Source organism: Sitophilus oryzae, unplaced genomic scaffold (genome assembly GCF_002938485.1).
Source record: "Sitophilus oryzae breed Bouriz unplaced genomic scaffold, Soryzae_2.0 scaffold_1701_pilon_pilon, whole genome shotgun sequence".
Classification (NCBI taxonomy): domain Eukaryota; kingdom Metazoa; phylum Arthropoda; class Insecta; order Coleoptera; family Curculionidae; genus Sitophilus; species Sitophilus oryzae.
Genome location: NW_022146393.1, coordinates 2,307,225 through 2,330,598, shown reverse-complemented (window position 1 = coordinate 2,330,598; position 23,374 = coordinate 2,307,225). Strand labels below are relative to the sequence as shown.

The window sequence follows — 23,374 nt, the reverse complement described above, 5'->3', positions numbered from 1 at the left end:
ACTTAAAAATAGTTAAAGTGTTTAATTTACTTATATATTTTTCATTAAACATTTATAAACATATATATAATAAAACAATCATAAAAATAATAATACATACAAATTATGTCCTTTGCACTTGTATATGAAATTTACAGGAAGGCAAACTTTGTACCTCAGCGGTGACCAAACACTGAATATTCAGATTTGCCAAGCTGCCTCTAATTACACCACATGTAAAAGTAACATATCTTGGAGCCACTTCTAAATACTGTTTTCCATTGGAGAGTCGGCTCAGAAATCTAAATACATTATCTTGCAAAACATAAACGCCTTGGTGGTTGGTCCTTAAATTATCTATTTGTTTCTTATACACGGCCGACCAGAAGTCAGTACATATAAATTTCATTGTGTCTAATTCATCTTTGAAACGAGGCATTTCTTTAGTCAACCTAAAAAGTTCTTAATTATTTTTAGGAACCCAAAAAAAGGTGCATTTTACCTTTCAATAATTCTATATCCAGTAGAAAATCCAATGTATTCAAGAGTAGACAAATCTTCATCCTAAAAAGGCTCAAATTTATCGACGTAAACTTATTTGTGTATATTTTGAGCGCACCTTCATGTTATCATTGTTTCCCACTACATATTGAACAATTTCGGAATGTAACAAATCGAGAAGTATATCATCGGCCATGGTTCATAAATCGGAACCTATAATTGATTATAGAGATATCAAAACCATTAAAAATTGATAATCTGTTCAAAGCACTGTAAAAATAACATAAAAACTTAAATATGACTTAAAAAATGATGCTCTTGCACTGCAGAAATAGTTTTTGTTGCCTATGCCAGACCTATGCCCTATGGCCCTTGTTTTTAATAGTTTACTTTTTTTATTTATTCCGTTGAAGACCAGGAAAGTGGAAAGCACAGGTGGAAAGTGATCATGGAAAGTGATGGATAATGCCCACAGATTAATGGAGGATTAATGGGAAATGGGAACCAGAGATATAATAGACTAAATCTATATCTCTGGTAACAAACCACTCAAACCAGGATCAACAGGAGCTGTGTCAGGGTCAGGTCAGGGTCATGTGTCAGGATCAGGATCATTGTCAGGATCGATATCGATGGCAGAGTCGATATGGAGTCGATGGCTTTTCTAATTAATGAGTCTGGTAATTACGGTGAATATTTTTATTATTTTGGTAATGGTGTGGATCCTGTGGCTGACCTTGAAACGAGTTTCTGCTGCATATAGTCACAGACACTACGCATGCGCACATCTTCGATGTTGCCAGATTGTAAGTTATTTTGGAATTATTTTCAGTAGAAAACAAATATGTGCTTTTCAGTGTTTTTTGTCAATATATACCGTATGATCGAAAAAACGGCGTCCAGTTGGCTGGGAAATGACGATTGAGGACATTTCCCATATAAAATGACAGCGATCTTCATTTCGTAGTCATCGCTGACGCTATTTTTTTTTTCAATCATAGTACGCGATATATTATTTATATCAAGGATTTATATTATTATTTTAATATTTCGCACAACACGTGAACGCTTATTATGTATTTTCATAGTCAATAAAATTAAATAGAAATAAAACTCTAGATTCCTATAATTAATCTAATTGCTCTAGATTATTATGCTACGTAAACGTTTTAAAAAAAGGGCTTTATTAAAAATTCGGGAAATTCGTAGCTGCATGTCATGTTCATAATAGGTTTTCTGCTACTTTAAGATTTCTCTATTCTTACGCCTAATTTATGTGATTTTCTTAGCTATAATGTGATTTATAAACCATATTTTTCGTAATGGAAGGATGGAATAGGATATGCAAAATTAAGATATTTTAACATTTATTTTCCAGACAAAGCATAATATAGTATTAAGATTAAGACATAATAAATATTATAAGAAAGATCTTAATATAAATCACAAACTAAGTCTTAATTTGGTCTTGTATAAACACAGGTATAAAACTAATAAGATCAAAAAACTCAACCTTCACCATATTGTCAAGATTTGGCATTATAGGAAACAAGAAATTGCAGTAAATTAAGAAAAGAATATCAAAGTACACGATATTAAATACTGTAATGTATTCTACGACACAAACCATCTCCCTTCTAAAGAGAAAAAGATAAAACATAAAGCTTATTTTAGTTTTATCAACACTCTTCGATAAAATATATGTCTAAAATTGCTATTAATCCACTAACTTGATATTTTTAAGAAATTATATGATACAAACATTACAATCAAAGTATATTATATTAGTAACATTATAGGTAAAATATGTTACCTCTATCTCCCATTGACGTTTATTGTTCTATAAGACTCGTCATGGTAATATCTGTGGTAATATTTCAAAACATCAATATACATATAATGAAAACAATTGTTGCCTGTAAATAACTAGAAATTAAATAACTTGAAAGAAATAAAATTATTCTAATAAGTTTAAAACCATTAAGAAAAAATCCGTAAATGATAATTTTTAATTCTAATGTAAATATATAAATAAATGTTATTATTATTCAACCACTTCCATATCTCTGTTATTATTACGTACAATTTTATATATTCACAATACTTTCATTTCACAATCTTCATTATCCTTCTTACCTTAATTTTGGATATCAAGATAAATCTGAAATTATAAAATTAATTATAGAATTTGTATTATTATTGATTAACACTGAAAAAAAAAAATTAAACTGCAAATAATTCGAAAGTAAACTGCAATTTGGCAACATCGACGATGTGCGCTTGCGTAGTATCGATGATCAAATGCAGCAAATATGGCATTCAAGGTCAGCCACCGGATCCACACCTTTACCCTGGATTACCATTATTTTCAATCCTGTTAAATCATGGTTAAAAAATAGCAAATTTAACAGAAAGAAAAAGATAGGAAAGTGTAAAAGATAAGTTTTATCATATATAAATTAATTAAAATCATACATAATATGTAAAATTATTTTCAATTTTTTTGACTTTTGACAACTCGGTTCGATAAGGTTAACTTTGGTGTCAGTTCCAGTCAGTTCAAAGTGGTTCTAATATATCTTTATAATTTTTTTGGATTAGAATTTATTAGTTTCATTTAAAAAAAGTAACAATTGCATAAAATCATTTAAAGTGAGAAAACTCGTAAATGAAAAGAGAGTCCTTAGTATTAGTAGATTTAGTATAATATATATTCATTATTTATTTATGAGAGTCATAAGGCAAATATTTATTTACATTCCGTTTAAAAATCTATTTTTAGTGCAGAAGAATCAGTTTTTGTGTCTGAAAGTTTTCAGTTTTTATTCAACGTCTAGGTATTCTGTAGGTATTCGAGAAATTCCATAACTATTGAGTAAACAGTGAAATCTATTTGATTATTCTTCTGGAATTCCAACCATAAATTCCAATATTTTTTTCATAATTTGCAATCAGCTGTTTGGGATTTGGACGTGGCTCCATCTCGTCAGATAAGGAATAGATAGCGATTAAATGCCTCAGAGCCGCATGTCAAATACAAAACGACTAGTACTTAAATCGCAAAAATTTGAAAAATGAACGCACATTCAGACGCGTTGCGTCCCTCTTGTATAGTTTGCGGATTTAGTGATAATTTATTGCGATGTGCTCGTTGTAAAGTTACCCTATATTGCTCCAAAGAACATCAGAAAAAAGACTGGAAAAAACACAAGGTGAACTGCAATAATTTCACCACCAATTCTGGTAGTGTACCTAGTAGTAGCACAGGTACTAGTAGTGCTAGTGCCTCAGTTGAACAGAAATATGGTCATACATATCACAGCAATAATTTATCATCTCTACCAGTTGAGGGTAGTTCAGAAAGTGAAATATTAAGTGCTGCTGGAGAGACTTTAACTCCAATAAATAATAATTTTGAAGAGAAAAGTTCAACTGAAAAAGCATTAATAAGTGTAAAACTAGCCATGCCAATAGCCAGTGAAAATATTGTTCAGCCAAAACCTAAGGGATTGAAATATTACCCAGAGGTAGCTCTTAATAACAGTACTGCTCCTTTCCTACATGATATTCAAGACGATGTACAAGAAGAAATGTGCAAAAATGTAATACAGGACTTAAGCCAGTATGGTTTATGTGTCTTAGACAATTTCCTTGGTTCTGAATTAGGTGGTAAAGTACTTGAAGAAGTACTACACATTAAAAATGAAGGAGCCTTAAGAGACGGCCAGTTAGTTTCAACTAAGGGAAAGGCCCAAAAAGACTTAAAAACTATAAGAAGTGATAAAATTTGTTGGGTTGATGGTAAAGAACACAACTGCAAACATATAGGCTATCTAATAAGAAAAGTGGATACTCTAATAACTAGGGCTAATAAAATGTTAAACAATGGAAAACTAGGACAATACAACATCAATGGAAGGACAAAAGTAAGTACCTTTTTTATACTGTGTTTACTTATCAGAGTCAATTTATAATTATAATTCTTAAAACTTTTCAAGTCATGCAATAAGTAGGTAACGCCAAAATATTTACTGGTTTTTCCAAAGATTAAGAATATAATTATTAATTCTTAACTTTTTAACTGAATAAATAATTTATGTTTACAAACATTGTTAAGTATTCTCAGAAGTGAGATATTGCTTATACAGAGTGTCTCTAAACATTTCTGTTATGTATTGAATGTAATTTTTAAATTGAAATAAAATTAATCTTTTTAAGTAATTTCTCAATTGTTTGCGTAATTTTGTAAATATTTAGTCATTGATTTTTATACGCACAATAATATATTGTCTTGATTGCCAATGTTATTATAACGTTTTTAATTTTTTTAACATATCAGTCCATTTCCCAATACAGCTAAATAACGATTTGTTTTCTATTTATACTTTTCAAACACGATTTCTATTTTACCATATTCGTTCACAAAAAAGCGATTAATTAAAATCGATATCGCATTCAGGCTTGGCGGCACGTTTACAGCCATTTCCACTCTGTATATTTTTATATCTGTTTGCCAACTTTGACTCCGCCCACATGTTCATCTTTCATTTCGCTTTCTCTCGTTGCCAAAACGTCACCGATTTGATCGTTTGTTCAAGGGCATGTGAGGCCGGTCACGTACGCCTAGATAATTTTTATACCAGGGATGATCATTTATTCAATAATCAGGTTTTTAGCAATGTAAGAACAATAGATATTCATTAGTACACATATTAGTGACGATTTCATTGATCTTAATTTTATTCGTAAAATTAAATATTACAGGTTATACTTAAAAACCAATTTACCCGTTGCATATACCTTATGATCGAATAAAAACGGCGTCAGCGATGGCTATGAAATGAAGATCGCTGTCATTTTATATGTAAAATTATATGGGAAATGTCATCGATCGTCATTTCATAGCCATCGCTGATGCCGTTTTTATACGATCATACGGTACAATATGATCGAAAAAAAAAACGCCGTCATCGATAGCTATGAAATGAAGATCGCTGTCATTTTATATGTAAAATTATATGAGGAATGTTATCGCTGTTCATTTCCAAGCTATTGGACGCTGTTTTATTTTTTCAATCATAGTGTAAAATTAGCATGAGCTAAAGTCTGCACGACTCAGGGAAGTTTTCGACAGATGACATTCACTAAACGACAAAATACGATTTAAGGCTGATTCATGGTACACCGGGCCGTACCCGAGCCGGGCACGGACGGGGCACGGACGCGCTCCGGCGAAGCTTGGCCCGTGCTCGGCTTAGCATGAATGCATACGTATAAATAACATTTGACAATATTTGGCCGTGCCTTCACCGTCGCACGGCCCCGGCCCGTCACGGTGTACCATGAATCAGCCTTTACTTGTCAATTAAAATGACAGGCATCTGCACTCTCATGTACAGACTTGGACATCGTTGGACAGACTTATATCGTTGATTGAAAAAATACGAAGATGCGCAACCTTATGGGCGATTTTTTGGCACAAAACCTGTCCGAGATGTAGCTGGCGTTTCCGTCAGCCTGTCCGAGATTTAGTTTAGCTCTTCGCCGTTGTGCACTGATAGTCGTTTACAGCGCAGCGGATAAAGAATACTGTGCCGTAGTTCTGCTTTATGCTTTCAGTCGACAGAGTGGTTGCCGGAGACAGTGTTGCCAGAACTACTGATTAATTCGTAGATTTACGGATTTTGGGTACAGTACGTTAATAATATGGATTTTTTAGTAAACAATTTAATATAATATTATATGGTTAAACAAAGAACGGCGACAGAGTTGGCTTAGAAATGAAGATCACTGTTATTTCATATATGTAAAATATTATGGTAAATGTCAAGAATCGTCATTTCCAAGCCAACTAAACGTTTTTTCGATAATACGACATAATATTCAGTACCTATAAAAGAATTTTTATTTTTGTTGCTTATTCTATGTTTGACGCGAATAAATTTTCAATACATAAACGCGGATCTTTCATCCAAAAATATTTTCGTCAGACGTATTACAGATATTACACATTTTAATATGGCAACACTGTCGTTTTCAGTTCCAAGCCGTTTTCCATATGCCTTCGGTGGCCGAATTAGAAGTTTCTAGAGAATTACAATATCTAGATATGAGATTTTGTGCATATTATTGTTTCACAATGAGATCTATCGATTAAAAATATTTTCAATATGGCGGCACTTTCGGAAGTACCGGAAGTTGACAGCAACTTTCTTATTTTAAATGGGTGATTCCATTCTTTATTACATACTTAAATTCTCTGTAAAATTTTATGAATTTTGATATTAAATACTCTATACCTAACGTTAACCGTTTTTGAGAAAAAAAAATATTTATAATTTTTGGAGGAAAAAAACTGCCTGTCAAAAATATGTATTTAGCCTAAAAGTCAAATTTAGTGATTGCGACAGCCACTGTACCATAAAGAGAAGACATGTGGCTATCTATGTCAAATATTAAATTGTCCGAATGTCATATAATAATGGCCGCAGCTGTAATGGAATTGAGCGATTAAAAATTATCATAAATCATTTTTTTTTTCAAATGGAAATCCACTTTTTTTATTTCACTCGTGAAAAGGCTCTCGTTACTTTCGTTTTTAAAATTTGTTACTTTTTGACTATACATGTTCCTGTACCTAAAATAAATCGTTTTTAAGTTATTTAAGATTTAGCTTTAAAGCGTATATTTTTCTTGATTTTAACCAGTAGCCTATGACAGTATATTATTGATCATCATTTCCAATCTAACTTTGCGCTGTTTTTTTTTCGATCGTACGGTATATTATTAAAATATCAACTATTAGATATCACTAACGAACGAAAATACGAGATATATTTATATAAATACACTTTTTAAACTTTTAAGGCAGCAATAGTTATAATATAGGAAATTCAAATCATTCATTTTCTGACAGATAGAAATAAATTGTCTGACTGTTTGACAGTTAATGTCAAAGGAAGCTAGATAAAATCAAGAAATATATACGTTTTCAAACTAAATCTTAAATAACTTAAAAACGATTTATTTTAGGTCTAGGAATATGTCTAGCTAAAACGTAACGAATTGGAAAACCTTTTCACTAGTGAAATAAAAAAAAGTGTTTAAAAAAATTATTTATAATTTTTTAATCGCTCAATTCCATGACAGCTACCGCCATTATTATATGACATTTGAACAATTTAATTTTTGATATAGATAGCCACATGTCTTTTCTTTATGTCACAGGGGCTGTGATAATCACTAAATTTTTGATTTTTAGGTTGTACAAAATTTTTTGACAGGTAGTTTTTTTCATCCATTTTCTATATTCCAATTTTAAATATTTTTTTCTTAAAAATGCTTCCAGGGAAATACCGCGACAAAATATCGCAATTTTGTAAGTCCTGCAAGATCCCAGGGGCCCCTTCGCTGTCTCAGGCCCGTGGCCCCCGTTGTACTAAAGACTTCACTGGCCATCATCAGTAATGAAGCTAGAATACAAGCTATGCTGTGCATTGGTTGTAATTTAAAATGTTTATTTAGTAAAAATAAATAATGAAACCATTGAAAAATAACTTAAGAGCTAAAATAAATAAATTCAGTCTCAAAATATATAAAAAAATAATAATTATTCGATATTTTAAACAAAGAAAATTAACTCTTTATTTAATTTCCTAAATAGAAAATGCCATTGACAATTACTGGGGCCTGATAATTAAGAATTAAGTAAATATCTGCTTCCATTTATACTGTTTATAATTGGCGTATATACGTATGGTTTGCATACTCCACCTACAAACTGCTTTATAACTACTGAACACATATTGGCCTTGTTTGCCAGTTAAATAAAAAATTACTTATTAAGATTCGGAGGCCCCCTAAAAGATGAGGCCCGGGGCGGACCGCCCCTGCCCCCCCCCCTAGTCCGCCACTGTTAGAGACAAATTGTATTTTCTGTAATTTTTTGGATGTGAAATCTTCCCTAAGTCGTTGGACAGAGTATAAGAGCATTTTCCTAAATATGGAACCCCTCAGATATACAGGGTGTTTCAAAAAACATGTTCCATCTCTCGTGGGGAGATTTCTCACGTAAAAATAGGATTTATTTTTCATATCAACGTAGGTCCGATTCTGCTTTGTTTTGTAGCTACAGGGTGTTAAAGTCTTAATATTTTTTCGATTTATTTTAATTTTCTTCCAAGTACTTTTAGCGTTTCGAATGAAATTTTGAGGGTAAATGTTACTATAAATGCGACATGTTTTAAAGCTAAAAAAGTATCGACATATTCACCAGGGACGTGTATATGGGTTATCACTGGAATATTTTTCTTTAAAAAGCATCTACGCCACTAACTTTTTTTCTCTTGTTAGCGAAATAGTGTAAGCAGTTTAATGCCGATTAAAAGTTGTTGATATTTTGTCGACTTCGGCCTCCTTGATGAGATAAACGCAATTTTATTAAATTGCCTTCTCCAAATCTGACAGACACCTTTAAAAAAAATTAATATAATTAACTTGCGAAAGTTTTAAATAAGTACTCATTAATCCTTCATTAAAAATATGAAAAAAAGTTCCTATAAACATGGGTATGAAAATGCATAGTTTTAGAGTTACAGGATGTTAAATTTTTTAAAATTAGGTTTTTAGTTATTATCGTAAATATCATTATTCTTTTATTTGAAATTGCTGTAGGTTGAGCTAATAGTAATAATAACTAATTGTAATGATATTTAAGTGGTTTTTTAGTGGTCGGCCGTAACTCCAGCGTTAAGGCCCCCACAGACGTCGTTCTTTTTCGGCAGGATTACTCGACGTGCAAAAATATTCGAGCAATCCGGTCGGTGTGTGGCTGAAAACCGTCGTGATTGCCGGCGTTCCAAATAATCTGTTTTGAACTGATTTTTCTCGTCGGTTTTGAACGTGATCGTACAAGTCGGCCCGTGTGTGGTATGCGCACCGGTAATCACGATATATATTTCTAAAAATTGGCAGTGTTGTACCTGATTTATGTATATTATAGAATGGCTGATTTCAGGCAATGCAGTAAACAATTTTTGAGCGAATTAATAGAAATGTACAGAAATTTTCCATGTCTTTGGAAAATTAAATCTAGTGAATACGCAGACAAAGATAAGAAGAATAAGGCTTATGAATATGAAGTTATGTTATCAAAACTAAAAGTTCCAACAAATTAATGTGAGAGAACTGTTTTCTTTTTAGAAGCCACTTTTTTGCCCATTTAGAGCGTTTTCTCTTAACATATTTAGCTTTTATAGCTAAAACCGTTGCTAACGCCACTGTTATATCCATAATCACGACAATACTGAAGAAAGCCTGAATTTAATACTGAATAGTATGTGGGCGCCATCAAGTTCGTGATTACCCGAACAGTTTTCACGTCGAGTAATCCTGCCAAAAAGAACGATGTCTGTGGGGGCCTTTAGTGTGTCGATCTGCGGAGCAGAAGGTACTGGGTTCGATCCCCAGCCAGTACGGTTGGTTTATTTATTTAAATAAAAATATTTATTTATCTTAACAACGAGCCGCCACCTCAAGGAAGGCAATGGCAAACCACCTTGAGTATATTTGCCTTGTACAGCCTCTCAAATAGTGCCGTTCGGATTCGGTAATAAACTGTAGGTCCCGTGTACTTGTGAAACACTGATGACACACATCACAAGTACATGCGAGAGGTAGCCGTCGCTCTATATAGAGTATGGCACTGTAAGAAGAAGAATATTTAATAATAAATTAGTTAAAATATATAATTTATTAATTTTATTTTCATTTTATTAATTGTGATTAGTTAATTGCGTTTATCTCATGAAGGAGGCCGAATTTGACAAAATATCAAGAAATAACTCTTATTTGGCATTAAACGACCTACACAATTTTGATATCAAAAGAAAAAAGTCAGTGGCGCACGTTTTATTTTTGAAAAATATTTTATTGATAACCCATATGTACGTTCCTGATGAATTTATCGACACTTTTTTAACATTAAGATATGTAGCACTTACAGTAATTTTTACCCTCAAAATTTCATTCGAATCACTAAAAGTACTTGGAAGAAAATTATAATAAATCGAAAGATTATTAAGACTTTAACACCCTGTAGCTACGAAACAAAGCAGAATCGGACCTATGTTTTACAGCAGAGCTACCACCTGAATCCCCAGCGGGAAATTTAAATTTCAGTTAGTCAGCCCGGCGCTGAATATGTACATGGTTGGCAACAATGAATTTAAAAATTGCGCTCTGTATTACGTAACTAAAAGTTTAATTGGTATCGAATGTATATCTCTATTCTCTATTTGTTATAAATTAATAAGCGGTATATAAAAAAATGTTAAATATCGTTTTTGAACAGCTTTGATTTTTTTAATAATAACGTGCTTCAAAATATTGTAGTTGCAAATTTTTGTACCTTTAAAAATATTGCCAGTAATACTTTTAATTTACACGCAAACAAGTGCTGGGTGTCATAATGTAAAATATAAACAGAATATAATAGCTACTGCGGTTTTTCTATTGAAAACATTAATCGCTCATTTAAGTGGGTCTCAGAATAGAAATACAATAAAAAAAATTATGCATGATTGATAAAATGAAAACGATGTCCTAGTAAGCGGAGAAATATTTGAGTACGAGCTCCACTATGCTCGTCGCAAATAAACAACTTTTTGATGTTGCGGCGTACTATTTACAGTATTTTTATTATTTCTTTTTTTAAATAAATAAGATATTGTGTACATATAATATATTTTTTTATCACGTAAATTTAGATCAATCAAGATAAAAATAATATCGCTAGATTAAAAATTCTTTGAAAAAATATAGAACAGAAAATATTATACCTAAGAGATATGCCATTCTTACAATCATTAATATATTTAAGTTTATTTATACATTTCCCTCACTGCACTGGGACATTAATCCGTTTCGCATGATATACCTATCAATTTTATATCATTAGTAGGTGTACTACATTTTTTCTTTTCGCACAATTATCTAGAATCTAGAAGAATGTATACAGTGTGTTTCAAAAAACATGTGCCATCTCGCGTGATTGAGAGATTCCTGTCATAAAAATAAGATTTCTTTTTCATATGAACATAGGATTGATTCTACAATTTAATTAGCTTGCCAAAATGTTAAATAAGTACTCATTGATTCCTCATCAAAAAATATAAAAAAATTTCGTCTAAACATGGGTGCGGAAATGCATAGTTTTAGAGTTACAGGATGTTAAAATTTTTAATGTGCATTAAATGGTCTACTTCCTAATAAGAGGAAAAAAGTCAGCCGCGCACATGTTTTTTTTAGAAAAATATTCCAGTGATAACCTATATGCACGTCCCTGGTGAATGAATATGTCGACACTTTTTACAGCGATTTCAAATAAAAAAATTATGATATTTAAGATAATTACAAAGAAAACTAATTTTAAAAAGTTTTAACATCTTGTTTTAACATCTGTTTAACATCTTGTTTTAACATCTAAAAGTATGCATTTCCATACCCGTGTTTATAGGAACTTTTTTTCATATTTTTTGATGAGAAATCAATGAGTACTTATTTAAAACTTTCCCAAGTTAATGATGTTAAATTTTTTAAAGGTTGCTATTACTTGGATCAAGGCAAATTAATAAAATTGCGTTTATCTCATCAAGGAGGCCGAAATCGAGAAAATATCAAGAATCAACTTATAATCGGCATTAAACTTTGTACACTATTTCGCTAATAAGAGAAAAAAAAATCAGTGGCGTACATGCTTTTTTTATAAAAGTATTCCAGTGATAACCCATATGCACGTCCCTGGTGGATATGGCGACACTTTTTTAGCCTTAAAATATGTTGCAGTTATAGTAACTTTTACCCTCAAAATTTCATGCGAAGCGCTAAAAGTACTTTTGAGAAAAGTATAATAAATCGAAAAAATATTAAGATTTTAACACCCTGTAGCTAGGAAACAAAGCAGAATCGGACTTATGTTGCTATGAAAAATAAAGCTTATTTTTACTGCTCCCACGAGAGATGGCACATGTTTTTTGAAACATCCTGTATAATACTCCCTTATCAATAAAACTTAATTATTTTTAACAAAACCTAAACAATCTAAAAGGATGATACTAATCCAAATTAAATTTCTAATGTGTATGTTTAATAATACAGCGACTGGCTCTTTAATTTACGACTTTACGAAATACTAAAAAAATGTGTCAATTCACGATTTTGAGGTACTTATTACGGGAAATTTAATATAATACCACTTTAAAGTACGTTTTTGATAAGTATAATACGATCGTAAAAAACGCGTCACAGTAGCCATTGAAATAACAACCATGATAATTTTTGTCGTATCGCCCTTTGCATAGAATGGGCTGCACTATACATACACACGGCATTATATTATACCAGGTGCGTCTCAAAAGTGACTCACCCCTATACCTTTTTTATTTTCTAGTGAAAAAAATGAGACTTGGTATGTTAGTTTATATGACATAAATTAGGATTGATTGACGTATTCAGTTGTTTTTGGTCACTTCCTGTTTCACCGGAAATGACTACAACTTTTGATTTTTAAATGGCACCCTCGCTATATTTTTACTTTATTCGATAGAAAATTAAACTCTGAATAGAATGATTTTGACATTTTTTGACATTTTCGCTTAAAAAAATCGTATTTTAAATTTCAATCTAGAATGCCATGGCTGTGTTAAAAACAAAAACAAAAATTTTTAATCAAGGATCCTTGGAAAAATAGATTTGATCGTCTAATGTTTTTCGTGCCTTGTCCTGGCCGGTTAAAAGATGCCCAAATGGAACAAGTGTGGCTCATGAGCATATTTAGAAAAAGCATCTTTTTACGAATAATTTGGTACCACATACTTGGTCGCTATGAACCGCATGCCATTGTATTTAGAGTGTCATTTTCTATCCAACAAAGAAAAAAAAATACCGAAGGTGTCATTTAAAAATCAAAAGTTCTAGTTATTTCCGGTGAAACAGGATGTGGTCGAAAAGCATTTATTATGTCATATACCAACATAACATCTCGTTTTTTTTATCTAAAAATAGAACAAAGTTATAGGGGTGAGCCACTTTTGAGACGCACCCGGTATATTAAAAAAAAATCCAAAAAAATTTTTTTTTTTTTGAAAATTTCAAAGTAAAATAACTCGGTTATTTTGGACTTATTTGAAAAACGGTAAGAGAGAAAAAAATATGTTTCTTTTATCAAGATCTACCAACCCTGAAAATATTTGGAGTTTTTTAAGACTCACCCTCTATATGTATAGAGTGTATGTATCGGAAAAATACTTCTACAGTGGTCTGGTAAATAAGGTCCATAACTGCTTAAAGATCAATAAATTGTTTTGTTTTTAAGTAAATTATCACCCTGTATACAGGACCGATTTATCATTAGGGAACAAAGGCAGCTCTCTAGGAACTTTTTGCTCCCTCAATTTGCACTGTTAAAATATTAAAATTAAATATTTTAACATCTATTTTTTATTAGCATACCTTTCGTAAGATAGCCCGAATTTAATTGCAATAATTATTATTGCAGTACTGTCAAGTACTGTGGTGTGAGTGAGCGGTAAAAAATGCGTCTAGCTAAAATTTACCTAGGGCTTTGTCTAGGGTACCACGTACCAATGTGCCTTAACTCTGCCTTATATATAACTGTTTTTTTTTGTTGGCATAGACGTTAAGCTATTTAAGAAGTAGGTCTAATTATAATATTGTTATGTTTACTGGGAAGAGTTTGGTTTGTCAAATTGATAGATTAAATTTTGGTGTTGACGCTCTACGTGACTATCAGAACGGAGAAAGATAACGGTCTATTTCATAGTAATGTGCAAATATTTTCAATAGATGAGAAGTGAAAAGTCTCTCGATAGTAGGTTACCGTTATTTGTCAATACTTATTCGACAATTTTTAATTTATTTAGTTGTATTCTGTTGTATATAATATACAGTTGTTTGTGTTTGATATCCAAATTAAAAAAAAATATTTAAAAATATTTAATACATTCAATATATTCATGGATAATATATTATGATATAAAAAAAATTTGGCGCCGGGAGGCACGTATAGCCGCCCATACTAAAATATGTTAATAAAAAGTTGGTAGGCAGTTCTTTTAGTTTCAAAGTAAAGGAATTTTTCCAATTTTTTTTATCTCAAAAACTGCGACTTTGACTGATTTTGATGTTATTACAAATTTTGTTGCAAATATTATTCCTAATACCTGTTGGTATGGTCGGCTAAAAATTCTTCATACATATTATATTAAGATAAAAAATCCGTATTTTTTGCATGCATTTGACTAGAGTGGACTAGAGACTATTTTTGAAAAATTAAATATGAATAATTCAATACTACCATTCGATATTTAAATGTTATAGGCTTGTTTAAGTCATATACAAGGTATAATGCCATAATCAGGGTTAGGTAACGTAGAAAATTAATTTTCTACGTGTATGTAGAAAAGTGCGTAGAAAATGTAGAATATGTAAAATATTAAGTAGAAAATGTATAAAATCTGAGAACAGGTACAAAATTAATTTTGTATATTTAAAGTCTTTTTTAGTTTAGAAGTTTCTTCCTCTGTATTTTTTTTTAATTTTATAAGTGTTAAAACTGTAATATGTGTGCGCGCGCCATCTCTCTATTCTGTGACGATACTAACTCCCTGAGGATAAGACACCGAAATCGATCTGAAGACTATTAGAATATTTTTTTCTATTTAATCCGAAGACAGTACAGAAAAGTCTGATTTTTTTCTTTTGAAGTTTTTATTGTTCCTTTTTTTTAATTTTACCATAGAAAAACTGTGGTTTCGTAAACTATATACGAGTACATATAATAATAATTATTGTAGTTTGTAGTTCTTATTTTCATTATGTTAGTTTTTGTTAAACATAAAACATACTGCAATGTTTATAGTGTCTCTAACAATACAGGTAAGTTTCCGACAGGCGATGTCCAAAAAATTCATTATCTATACAACATTAGACACTATATTATTATAAACTTTTTTCCGATTTAGCTGAAATTTTGAATGCGCGTATAAGTAATTTAAAAAAAATGAAGAAACACATTACTAAAAATTGTATTAATCAATAATAATTATGTAAAAAGTAAAAATAAATATGTAAAATATGGAAAAATTTAAAAAAAAACGATTAAAAAAGTGGCTTTGACTAGGATTCGAACCTGCCTTGCTACGGCTCCAATGTCATAGCAGCGTAAAGTCCTAACGCTTTAACCACGCACCCACCGAGGACTTGAAAGATTCTATGTAAAATTCTTACTTAAAAGATAATGTTTAGTGAAAGTACTTTTGTATTTATAAACATTTATTTAATTCTGTTTTTAGTATTTGTTCTTATAGCGGCAACATACATACATTATCTGTAAAAAATTCAACTGTCTAGCTATAACGGTTCATAAGATAGACCTTTGTGACAGACGGACGGATAGCGAAGTCTTAGTAATAGGGTTCCCGTTTTTACCCTTTGGGTACAGAACCCTAAAAATGACAGAAAATACGATATGCCTATGAATTATAATGACACAACAGTCCTGTTACGGATCCTCCAAAAGTTAATAATTAAGCTTTTTGTGGCATACTATATACTAACCATTTTTAAAATCATAAATAACGATTAGATATATCGTTATTAGTTTATTTCTTGTACCAATCGTTGTGATTAAAGTATTTGAAATCCTAATCTTAAATTGAAAACCGCCTTTCGCTAGCTACTGTAATTTTGGAGTTACGATTTTTTAAAAATTTTAACCCCCTCCCATACCCCCTTACCAACTCCCCCCAAAAACAAACGATAACTAAACGAAAATAAGTTTCATCGGCCACTGGGAACGACTTTCGCTCAGTAGTCAGCTAAGTTAGCTGCGTTTTCGTATTGTGTCTCTGTTATCATAGAACTAATAGCTGCGAAAAATTCGCTGGAACCTGTCACGAACTAAAACATGCAAAACTAAACTACGATTTAAATCTTCGTTCATATATTTTCGTTTAGTTTCGCTCAAGTGGCCGCTGATGCATTTAAAAGTATGCGAGCTGATTTTTACTAATCTTATCTTCGCTTGGCTTAGTTTAGTTTCGCTCGCAGTGGCCGACCGCCTTTAATCGCTGCGAAAAATTCGCTGGAACCTGTCTCGAACTAAAACGAGCGATACTAAGCTACGATTTGAATCTTCGTTCACATATTTTCGTTTAGTTTCGCTCAAGTGGCCGCTGATGCATTTAAAAGTATGGGAGCTGATTTTTAAAAATCTTATCTTCGCTTGGCTGAGTTTAGTTTCGCTCGCAGTGGCCGCCCGCCTTAATATTATTATTGGAATATATTCTTAAATGGATTTTGTCTATTAATCAGAAATAAAGTTTGTATACAAATAAAGGCAGGCGGCCACTGGAAGCGTAACTAAACTAAGCTAAGAATACAAAAACAAACGGTAACTAAACGAAAATAAGTTTCATCGGCCACTGGGAACGATTTTCGCTCAATAGTCAGCTAAGTTAGCTGCGTTTTCGTATTATATCTCTGCTGTCATAGAACTAATCGCTGCGAAAAATTCCCTTGTACCTGTCACGAACTAAAGGCAGGCGGCCACTGCGAGCGTAACTAAACTAAGCTAAGAATATAAAAACAAACGGTAACTAAACGAAAATAAGTTTCATCGGCCACTGGGAACGATTTTCGCTCAGTAGTCAGCTAAGTTAGCTGCGTTTTCGTATTGTGTCTCTGCTGTCATAGAACTAATCGCGCATCGTTCATATATTTTCGTTTAGTTTCGCCCAAGTGGCCGCTGATGCATTTAAAAGTATGGTAGCTGATTTTTACAAATCTTATCTTCGCTTGGCTTAGTTTAGTTTCGCTCGCAGTGGCCCGCCTAAAAAATTGCGACCTTTAATTATTGAAGCTGTACTATTTAATTTCTCCTATTGTAGTCATAAACATAAAATGGTCATAAATGTAACCGTAGGTAAATCAAACAGAAAACAAAATCTTATACACACATGTTTATTGATATGTATTTCAATCAAAAAATATTTCAAATCGCTATTAACATGGTGTGTATCATAGTTATTGAAACTGTGTTAATGCAAACTAATAATTATGTTTGAATTGTAGGCCATGGTAGCCTGTTATCCAGGATCAGGCGCACATTATGTTAAGCACGTAGACAATCCTAACAGGGATGGAAGATGTATAACGTCGATATATTACTTGAACATTGATTGGGACACCCACAGAAGCGGAGGTCTACTTAGGATATTTCCAGAGGGGTGGTGCGAAGACAAGGCAAGTAATTCTTTTAAAAAGATGTATTTCTTTATAACGTTATACAATTCTGCCTTTCTTCAACTCATTCTATTGATGAGATTATCCAAAGATTCGTATAATATATTTACAAATTATTATTCATTTAATTAATATAATTATTTAAGGCTTGGTGCGTTCTCCGCCGGTGCTGCCATCATCGAAAATTACTGTAAACAGCGAACTAAATAAATACACGCGTAAATAGCGAATACACGAAAAATTTGTTATATAATTACTCTGAAAGCGTTAGGAAGTATAATTTGTAATTCTAAAAATAAAAATAAAAAAGTAAATATTTTGATATATTCAGACCTTGATATTCAGAAGGTCCAACTTGTAATAATTTATTACTCAACTACGGTAGCGAGCATAGTTTTACGTACCGGATCTGCTAGTGGGGACATAACTGGGACCATTTAGGCTATAACGATTTTTTTTAAAGGTACATAACTAACATTTTAGAAGATGTTCATAAACAATTTAAGCACTAGTTGATTAAAAAAAGTAACCATTAATATTGCAAGTTATATTTTTATCCTCTCATAGTACATGCCTATTTAATTTTTTGATTAAGTAATGGGCACTTTGTTTACTCGAACTGCTCACTTGTTTCGTCGAACTGCTTGAATCAATTTTTCTTTTTGATCAAATCGGTGTGAGAACTCTGAAGTGATAAAATGTTGTTTCGGGAGAGTTGAATATCCGGTAAAGTTGAGTTATTGAATGTTATTGCACCCAACAACCACGTAATTACGCATTACGCCCTCCCTTACGTGTTATTTTTTCGGCAATTTTATTAACATTTGAAATTGTCTTGTATCCAAAACAGCGTGACATCACATAAACCTCGTACTTGAGTGTTTTAAAGTTTCAATAACTGCATTAATAAAAATAAAAATACTTTAATATTATGACAAAGCCAAGAATTGGTAACGGGACGGCGTCAAATACTATAGTCGGGCACTTCTAACTACTGCCGTATCTAGCGCTGCGGTCGGAATTTTTAAAATCAATTGAAATGCACCAAGCCTATAACTCAACAAGTTGTTACCATATTCAGACAACCATGTGTTTAAAATAATTACCTAAATAGAGTCATTGTAAAAAAATAATCTCATTAAAAAACTAGATGCCTTGAACCTGCAGTTCTTATAGTTTAAATTCTGCAATATTTTTACCAGTTTTTACTAAAACGTAGAGAGATAGTGTAAAAGTTAAAACGTTTAATAGAGTAAAGAAAATAAAGTAAATAAAACAATTTAACATATTTTACAAATCGAACTGTCTGTAATACAAATTCTTATTGACAGGACACGTTTGTATTTACTGTCTAGTTATTTCTCGTTTGCGCCAAAGCGTTAGCATACACGATGTCAAATGTCGAAAAGCGGAAAAGTATCGAGATGAAACTAAATAAATATGAGAAAACTTCAACGTAAATTCCATAGTAAGAATATTGTTTAATTTTTTGTTTTCTTTTTAGGTAGCAGATATCGAACCTCTATTTGATCGCCTACTATTCTTCTGGTCGGACAGAAGAAATCCACATGAAGTACAGCCCGCTTATGCAACAAGATATGCTATCACGTTATGGTATTTTGATGCTGCAGAACGAGAAGAGGCAGTGAGACGTTACGATAAAGAACGTAAGTCTTTATAACTGTATGTGTTCAAATATCGTAAGATTAAAAAAACAAGCTATAATTTATATTGCGTCGATCCAGTATCCATTGTCATTTCAAAGGCCACCGTAACGCCGTGTTTTTCAGATGTATAGTATTTAAAATATGAACGCTAGTTTATCATCAAACTGTAGCCAATGTAGTTTATTCATGTTCAGTGACAGTTGTTATCTATCCATTCAAAAGAGTATTGTTTTTTTCTATCATATTTTTGATGTCTTCTGTCAAAATGTCATCTCACTGGAAATACTATTATATACTATTTGAAAGATTTTTTTATTTTTTCAGGTTTGAGTTTGGAGAAATCCAGTACATCCACCTGACAGGGAAGGGGCGTCAAAAACTCGTTTGACCTTGAAAATGACAACGGCCTCGGGCCTCTCAGCATCAAATGTATATAAATTTGAGATCCTGCCGAAGATTGTTTTATAATTTAGAAATTAAGTGTTTGTAAGATATGTATGATAGTGCATATACACCTCTACTCTGATAAACTTGTTAATTCCTTTTCTTTCTAACCTGAAAAGGAACTAAGCTGTACAATATTTTTTTATATAGCAGTTTAGAATTGATACAATTATTGTTGGACAAAAAAATTAGGACTATTTTGTTTTCTTGTTTAATGAATGTGATTGTATAAATGAACAATCTATTAAAAACCTATATTTTCAAATACGTTTCTTTAGTCAAGTTTTTCTTCAAAGAAAACGAAAAAATAACAATTTAATAAATATGTGTGTAAAAATCAAAATTTTTCATATTTTCAAAAAATCTTTTTGTGTACTAACGTTTTTGTATGTGGTAAAAGTACGTATAAAATGTTTATTTGTTACAAAAAAAAACTTTTTCATAACATCCTGGGTACCTATTCTTGACAACTCGCATCTCCGAGAATGCCATAAACAATGCATGTATTGCGTATACGCAAAGTCGTCAGTGATGTCAAGAATAGCACCACTGATTTGTTGAGACATGTTATTCAATATGTGTATAAAATATTACCCTTGTTTATATATTTACTAGTTATTCAGCGTGAGTTAGTTCTGGGAGTCCACTGATAGATGACTACGAGAATTGCATCGCGGGTCTTACAAAAATTTGAATTTCTAAATAAGTGGGACAGTCTCAAGAACGGTAAACTAATTAGAATTATTAACCTAATAAGTTTACCGGTCTTGCGATTGTCCCACTTATTTAGAAATTCAAATTTTTGAAAGTCCCCCAATGCAATTCTCTTAGCCATCTATCAGTGAACTCCTAGAACTAACTCACGCTAAATAACTAGTTAATATATAAATAAGGATATTACTTAACTATTGCCATTATTTTATAAAATAAAAAAATAAAACCTTTTAAATTCTCAACAGTTTTATTCTTATTACTTCAGCCTTCCATTTCTTCATCCACATCAATGCAACAGTCAACTATAGCTTCTATAGAACTGCTTGTGGGATAATACATATTAAATGGGAAATCACCAGTACAGAACTGACCCTAAAACATTTAATTGCAATAAATAGGTAAATATTTATAACATTTCTTACAGGATTCATAACGAGACAGTTTTTGTATTGATCTTTAAATGCCTCTGATCGATCTCCAATAACAACTAAATCCGGTAATGGATATAGTGATAGACAATAATCATAATCCCAATGAACTGTTGAAGCATTTAAACTTAGAGGTGAAAAATGACCTTGACTTATAATGGTCCTGGTTATCTATTAAAAACAGATGTATTTGAATGAAATTTCTTGTGAGATAATATATTTTTTACACATTTAGGAATGTCCTCTCTGGAAGGTTTATATAAACTGTTTTGTAAGAGTTTTGCCAAGATATCTGACCTCAAAATGGCAATTTCTTTATTGCAATACTGAATTCTGCATGGATTGGTTGTGAATACTGCATTTGGCAATAGTTTTATTACATCTTCTGTTATATATGAAGGCAATTCCAGTCTATAAAATAGATATTAAGTATACTTATGTTTTTATTAATTGGCTAAATAGTACCTTGGTATAATATGAGGAGTGCATGGGTCAGTTAAACCAGGAACAAAAACAAAATTGCTTGAATTACATATAATGGAATACTTTGAGATCACTTCTGCCAGTCTTTTAAATAGTTTCTTTAGTGTAACCATCATTTCACTACCATGTGATTCAGACAAGAAATTTCCCATAAAAACAAATGCTATTGGAGGAACAAACTGTTCCATTTTATTAAATAACATATCCAATTTTTCAAACACCTAGAATTGGGTACAAGTTTAGAAGACTAATTCTGTAAAAATAAGATTTTGTTATGTACTTGGGGATGATCCAACCAGACATCAGATAGAATGACTATCATCTTATCTTTATTTTCTACCATTGTGTTCTTCAATCTCTTGGAATCCTTTAAAGGGACATCTGATTTGCCACCAAAATAATTTATATTGCCAAACGTTAATCTAAAAATATTATTTTAATTTAAAAAAATCATCTCTGTTTAGAAATTACCTAGAGGCAGCGTAATCTTCACCAGGAGGCAAGATTACTGTTGAAACATGTAGTATCTTATCTTCATAAAACCCATTTACAAGAACAAATGTGTTTTCTACATAAAATCCAGGATGGTATCTGAAAAGCGGATTGATATATGTTTAATAAATAAATAATAATTGAAAATAAAAATAAATGAAACCACTTACTTTGCATGTGCTAAATCTAGCTCCACTATACCTGTAGGATCTTCAATATAATACTTTCCCTCAGAAACTTGCAAAAGAGAGCCTAAAATCAAAGTACGATCGAGCTGTACTTCATATAATGTTAATAGGTAATCTACAGTTTGCAACTTTAAATGATTTTTTTCATCATTCAATAAAGTTTGTGCAAATGTACGTTTTGTTCTTTGGAGAACAGTAGAATATCTATCTAAAAACATTTTGGCTTTCACATTTGCATCTGATAGTAGTTTACTCTTTTTTGGATTGTATTGGTAAATTTTACGGTCTTGATTGTAATATAATTTTGGAAAATCAAATGCTCTTATGACACTAAAAACTGTTTCATTATGATCATACCCAGAATGTAGGCATACCTTAAAAAATATCATAAAATAATAAGATATAAAATATTTTATTTGTACCTCTAAGATCTTATCAATATGTTCTTGTTCGATACTATGACCAGACAAACATTGCTGCTCTAAGTTAACACAGATATTCTTAACTGTTTCATTGAAAATTTCTTTGGAATTTAAGTTAATATTTGCAGATAAAAACTTTTCTACAATCTGTGAGCAAAATACACTAAAATTAACACCAAGATAACGGAATGTTCCTGTAAGTTAAATCATACATACCTCCTAATATTAAAACCGCTTAGTTTGAGGGCATTTTGCAATTTTTTTGTTATTTTTTCGATCCCGGCCATTACTGATGTTAAATATAAAGTGAAAGAAATCACTCAACCTCTACACTATGCAATAAACCTAATATTGGTATACCTTAATATTTGCTAATGGCTAATGTTTTGTATGAATTGAAACATGTTTGAAACATAGGTTTGAAACCCTTAAAAATAACCTTTAAACATTTTGGTTTGCCGCCAATTTCTTCGTCTTTTCTTTTTCGGCCATAATCATGGTCAATGGCCTACCGACTTAGCAAGTGTCATCGACTCTACTATGGACTCTACTAACGAGTTATCCAATCTCATACGGCGGCGGCCTCGAACCTCGAACCGGCGTGAATGAGCAGTGTGTAGTGAATATAACAACTTGTGTGTAGTATGTGTAATATATATATATATAATTGATTTTTACACTCTGTGCTTGCAACTTACAATTTACAATGGAACTCATGAGATATACATGGAACA

The 23,374-nt window shown here is 31.6% G+C and overlaps 3 protein-coding genes across 3 annotated transcripts; 1 reads left to right on the top strand and 2 right to left on the bottom strand.

Annotated features, from left to right (window-relative positions):
• Nucleotides 1–9: 9 nt before the first annotated feature.
• On the bottom strand, nucleotides 10–975 carry LOC115881223 (trafficking protein particle complex subunit 6b). Its single transcript, XM_030898640.1, has 3 exons — nucleotides 599–975; nucleotides 482–543; nucleotides 10–431 (listed from the first exon to the last, which is right to left on the bottom strand). Exons 1-3 carry the CDS (start codon nucleotides 674–676, stop codon nucleotides 104–106), a joined length of 468 nt encoding a protein of 155 aa, XP_030754500.1. The 5' UTR covers nucleotides 677–975; the 3' UTR covers nucleotides 10–103.
• A 2,031-nt stretch (nucleotides 976–3,006) lies between these two features.
• LOC115881221 (egl nine homolog 1) lies at nucleotides 3,007–20,250 on the top strand. Its single transcript, XM_030898637.1, has 4 exons — nucleotides 3,007–4,406; nucleotides 17,632–17,802; nucleotides 19,307–19,469; nucleotides 19,794–20,250. The coding sequence occupies exons 1-4, from the start codon at nucleotides 3,555–3,557 to the stop codon at nucleotides 19,826–19,828; spliced, it is 1,221 nt and encodes a 406-aa protein (XP_030754497.1). The 5' UTR covers nucleotides 3,007–3,554; the 3' UTR covers nucleotides 19,829–20,250.
• Nucleotides 20,251–20,853: 603 nt separating this feature from the next.
• LOC115881218 (DNA polymerase epsilon subunit 2) lies at nucleotides 20,854–23,207 on the bottom strand. Its single transcript, XM_030898635.1, has 9 exons — nucleotides 22,857–23,207; nucleotides 22,641–22,803; nucleotides 22,201–22,592; nucleotides 22,010–22,129; nucleotides 21,819–21,960; nucleotides 21,521–21,759; nucleotides 21,283–21,466; nucleotides 21,050–21,226; nucleotides 20,854–20,999 (listed from the first exon to the last, which is right to left on the bottom strand). Exons 1-9 carry the CDS (start codon nucleotides 22,925–22,927, stop codon nucleotides 20,889–20,891), a joined length of 1,599 nt encoding a protein of 532 aa, XP_030754495.1. The 5' UTR covers nucleotides 22,928–23,207; the 3' UTR covers nucleotides 20,854–20,888.
• Nucleotides 23,208–23,374: the final 167 nt, after the last annotated feature.

Excerpts from the sequence above, each read along its gene's own strand:
- LOC115881223 (XM_030898640.1), bottom strand. The coding sequence starts at position 676 with ATGGCCGATGATATACTTCTCGATTTGTTACATTCCGAAATTGTTCAA. Across the intron at positions 544-598 it reads GAAACAATGATAACATGAAG|GATGAAGATTTGTCTACTCT; the intron begins GTGCGCTCAAAA and ends GAGCCTTTTTAG. Across the intron at positions 432-481 it reads GGATATAGAATTATTGAAAG|GTTGACTAAAGAAATGCCTC; the intron begins GTAAAATGCACC and ends AGAACTTTTTAG.
- LOC115881221 (XM_030898637.1), top strand. The coding sequence starts at position 3,555 with ATGAACGCACATTCAGACGCGTTGCGTCCCTCTTGTATAGTTTGCGGA. Across the intron at positions 4,407-17,631 it reads ACATCAATGGAAGGACAAAA|GCCATGGTAGCCTGTTATCC; the intron begins GTAAGTACCTTT and ends TTTGAATTGTAG. Across the intron at positions 19,470-19,793 it reads GAGACGTTACGATAAAGAAC|GTTTGAGTTTGGAGAAATCC; the intron begins GTAAGTCTTTAT and ends TTATTTTTTCAG.
- LOC115881218 (XM_030898635.1), bottom strand. The coding sequence starts at position 22,927 with ATGGCCGGGATCGAAAAAATAACAAAAAAATTGCAAAATGCCCTCAAA. Across the intron at positions 21,227-21,282 it reads GAGAGGACATTCCTAAATGT|ATAACCAGGACCATTATAAG; the intron begins GTAAAAAATATA and ends TGTTTTTAATAG. Across the intron at positions 21,000-21,049 it reads ACTGTCTCGTTATGAATCCT|GGTCAGTTCTGTACTGGTGA; the intron begins GTAAGAAATGTT and ends TAAATGTTTTAG.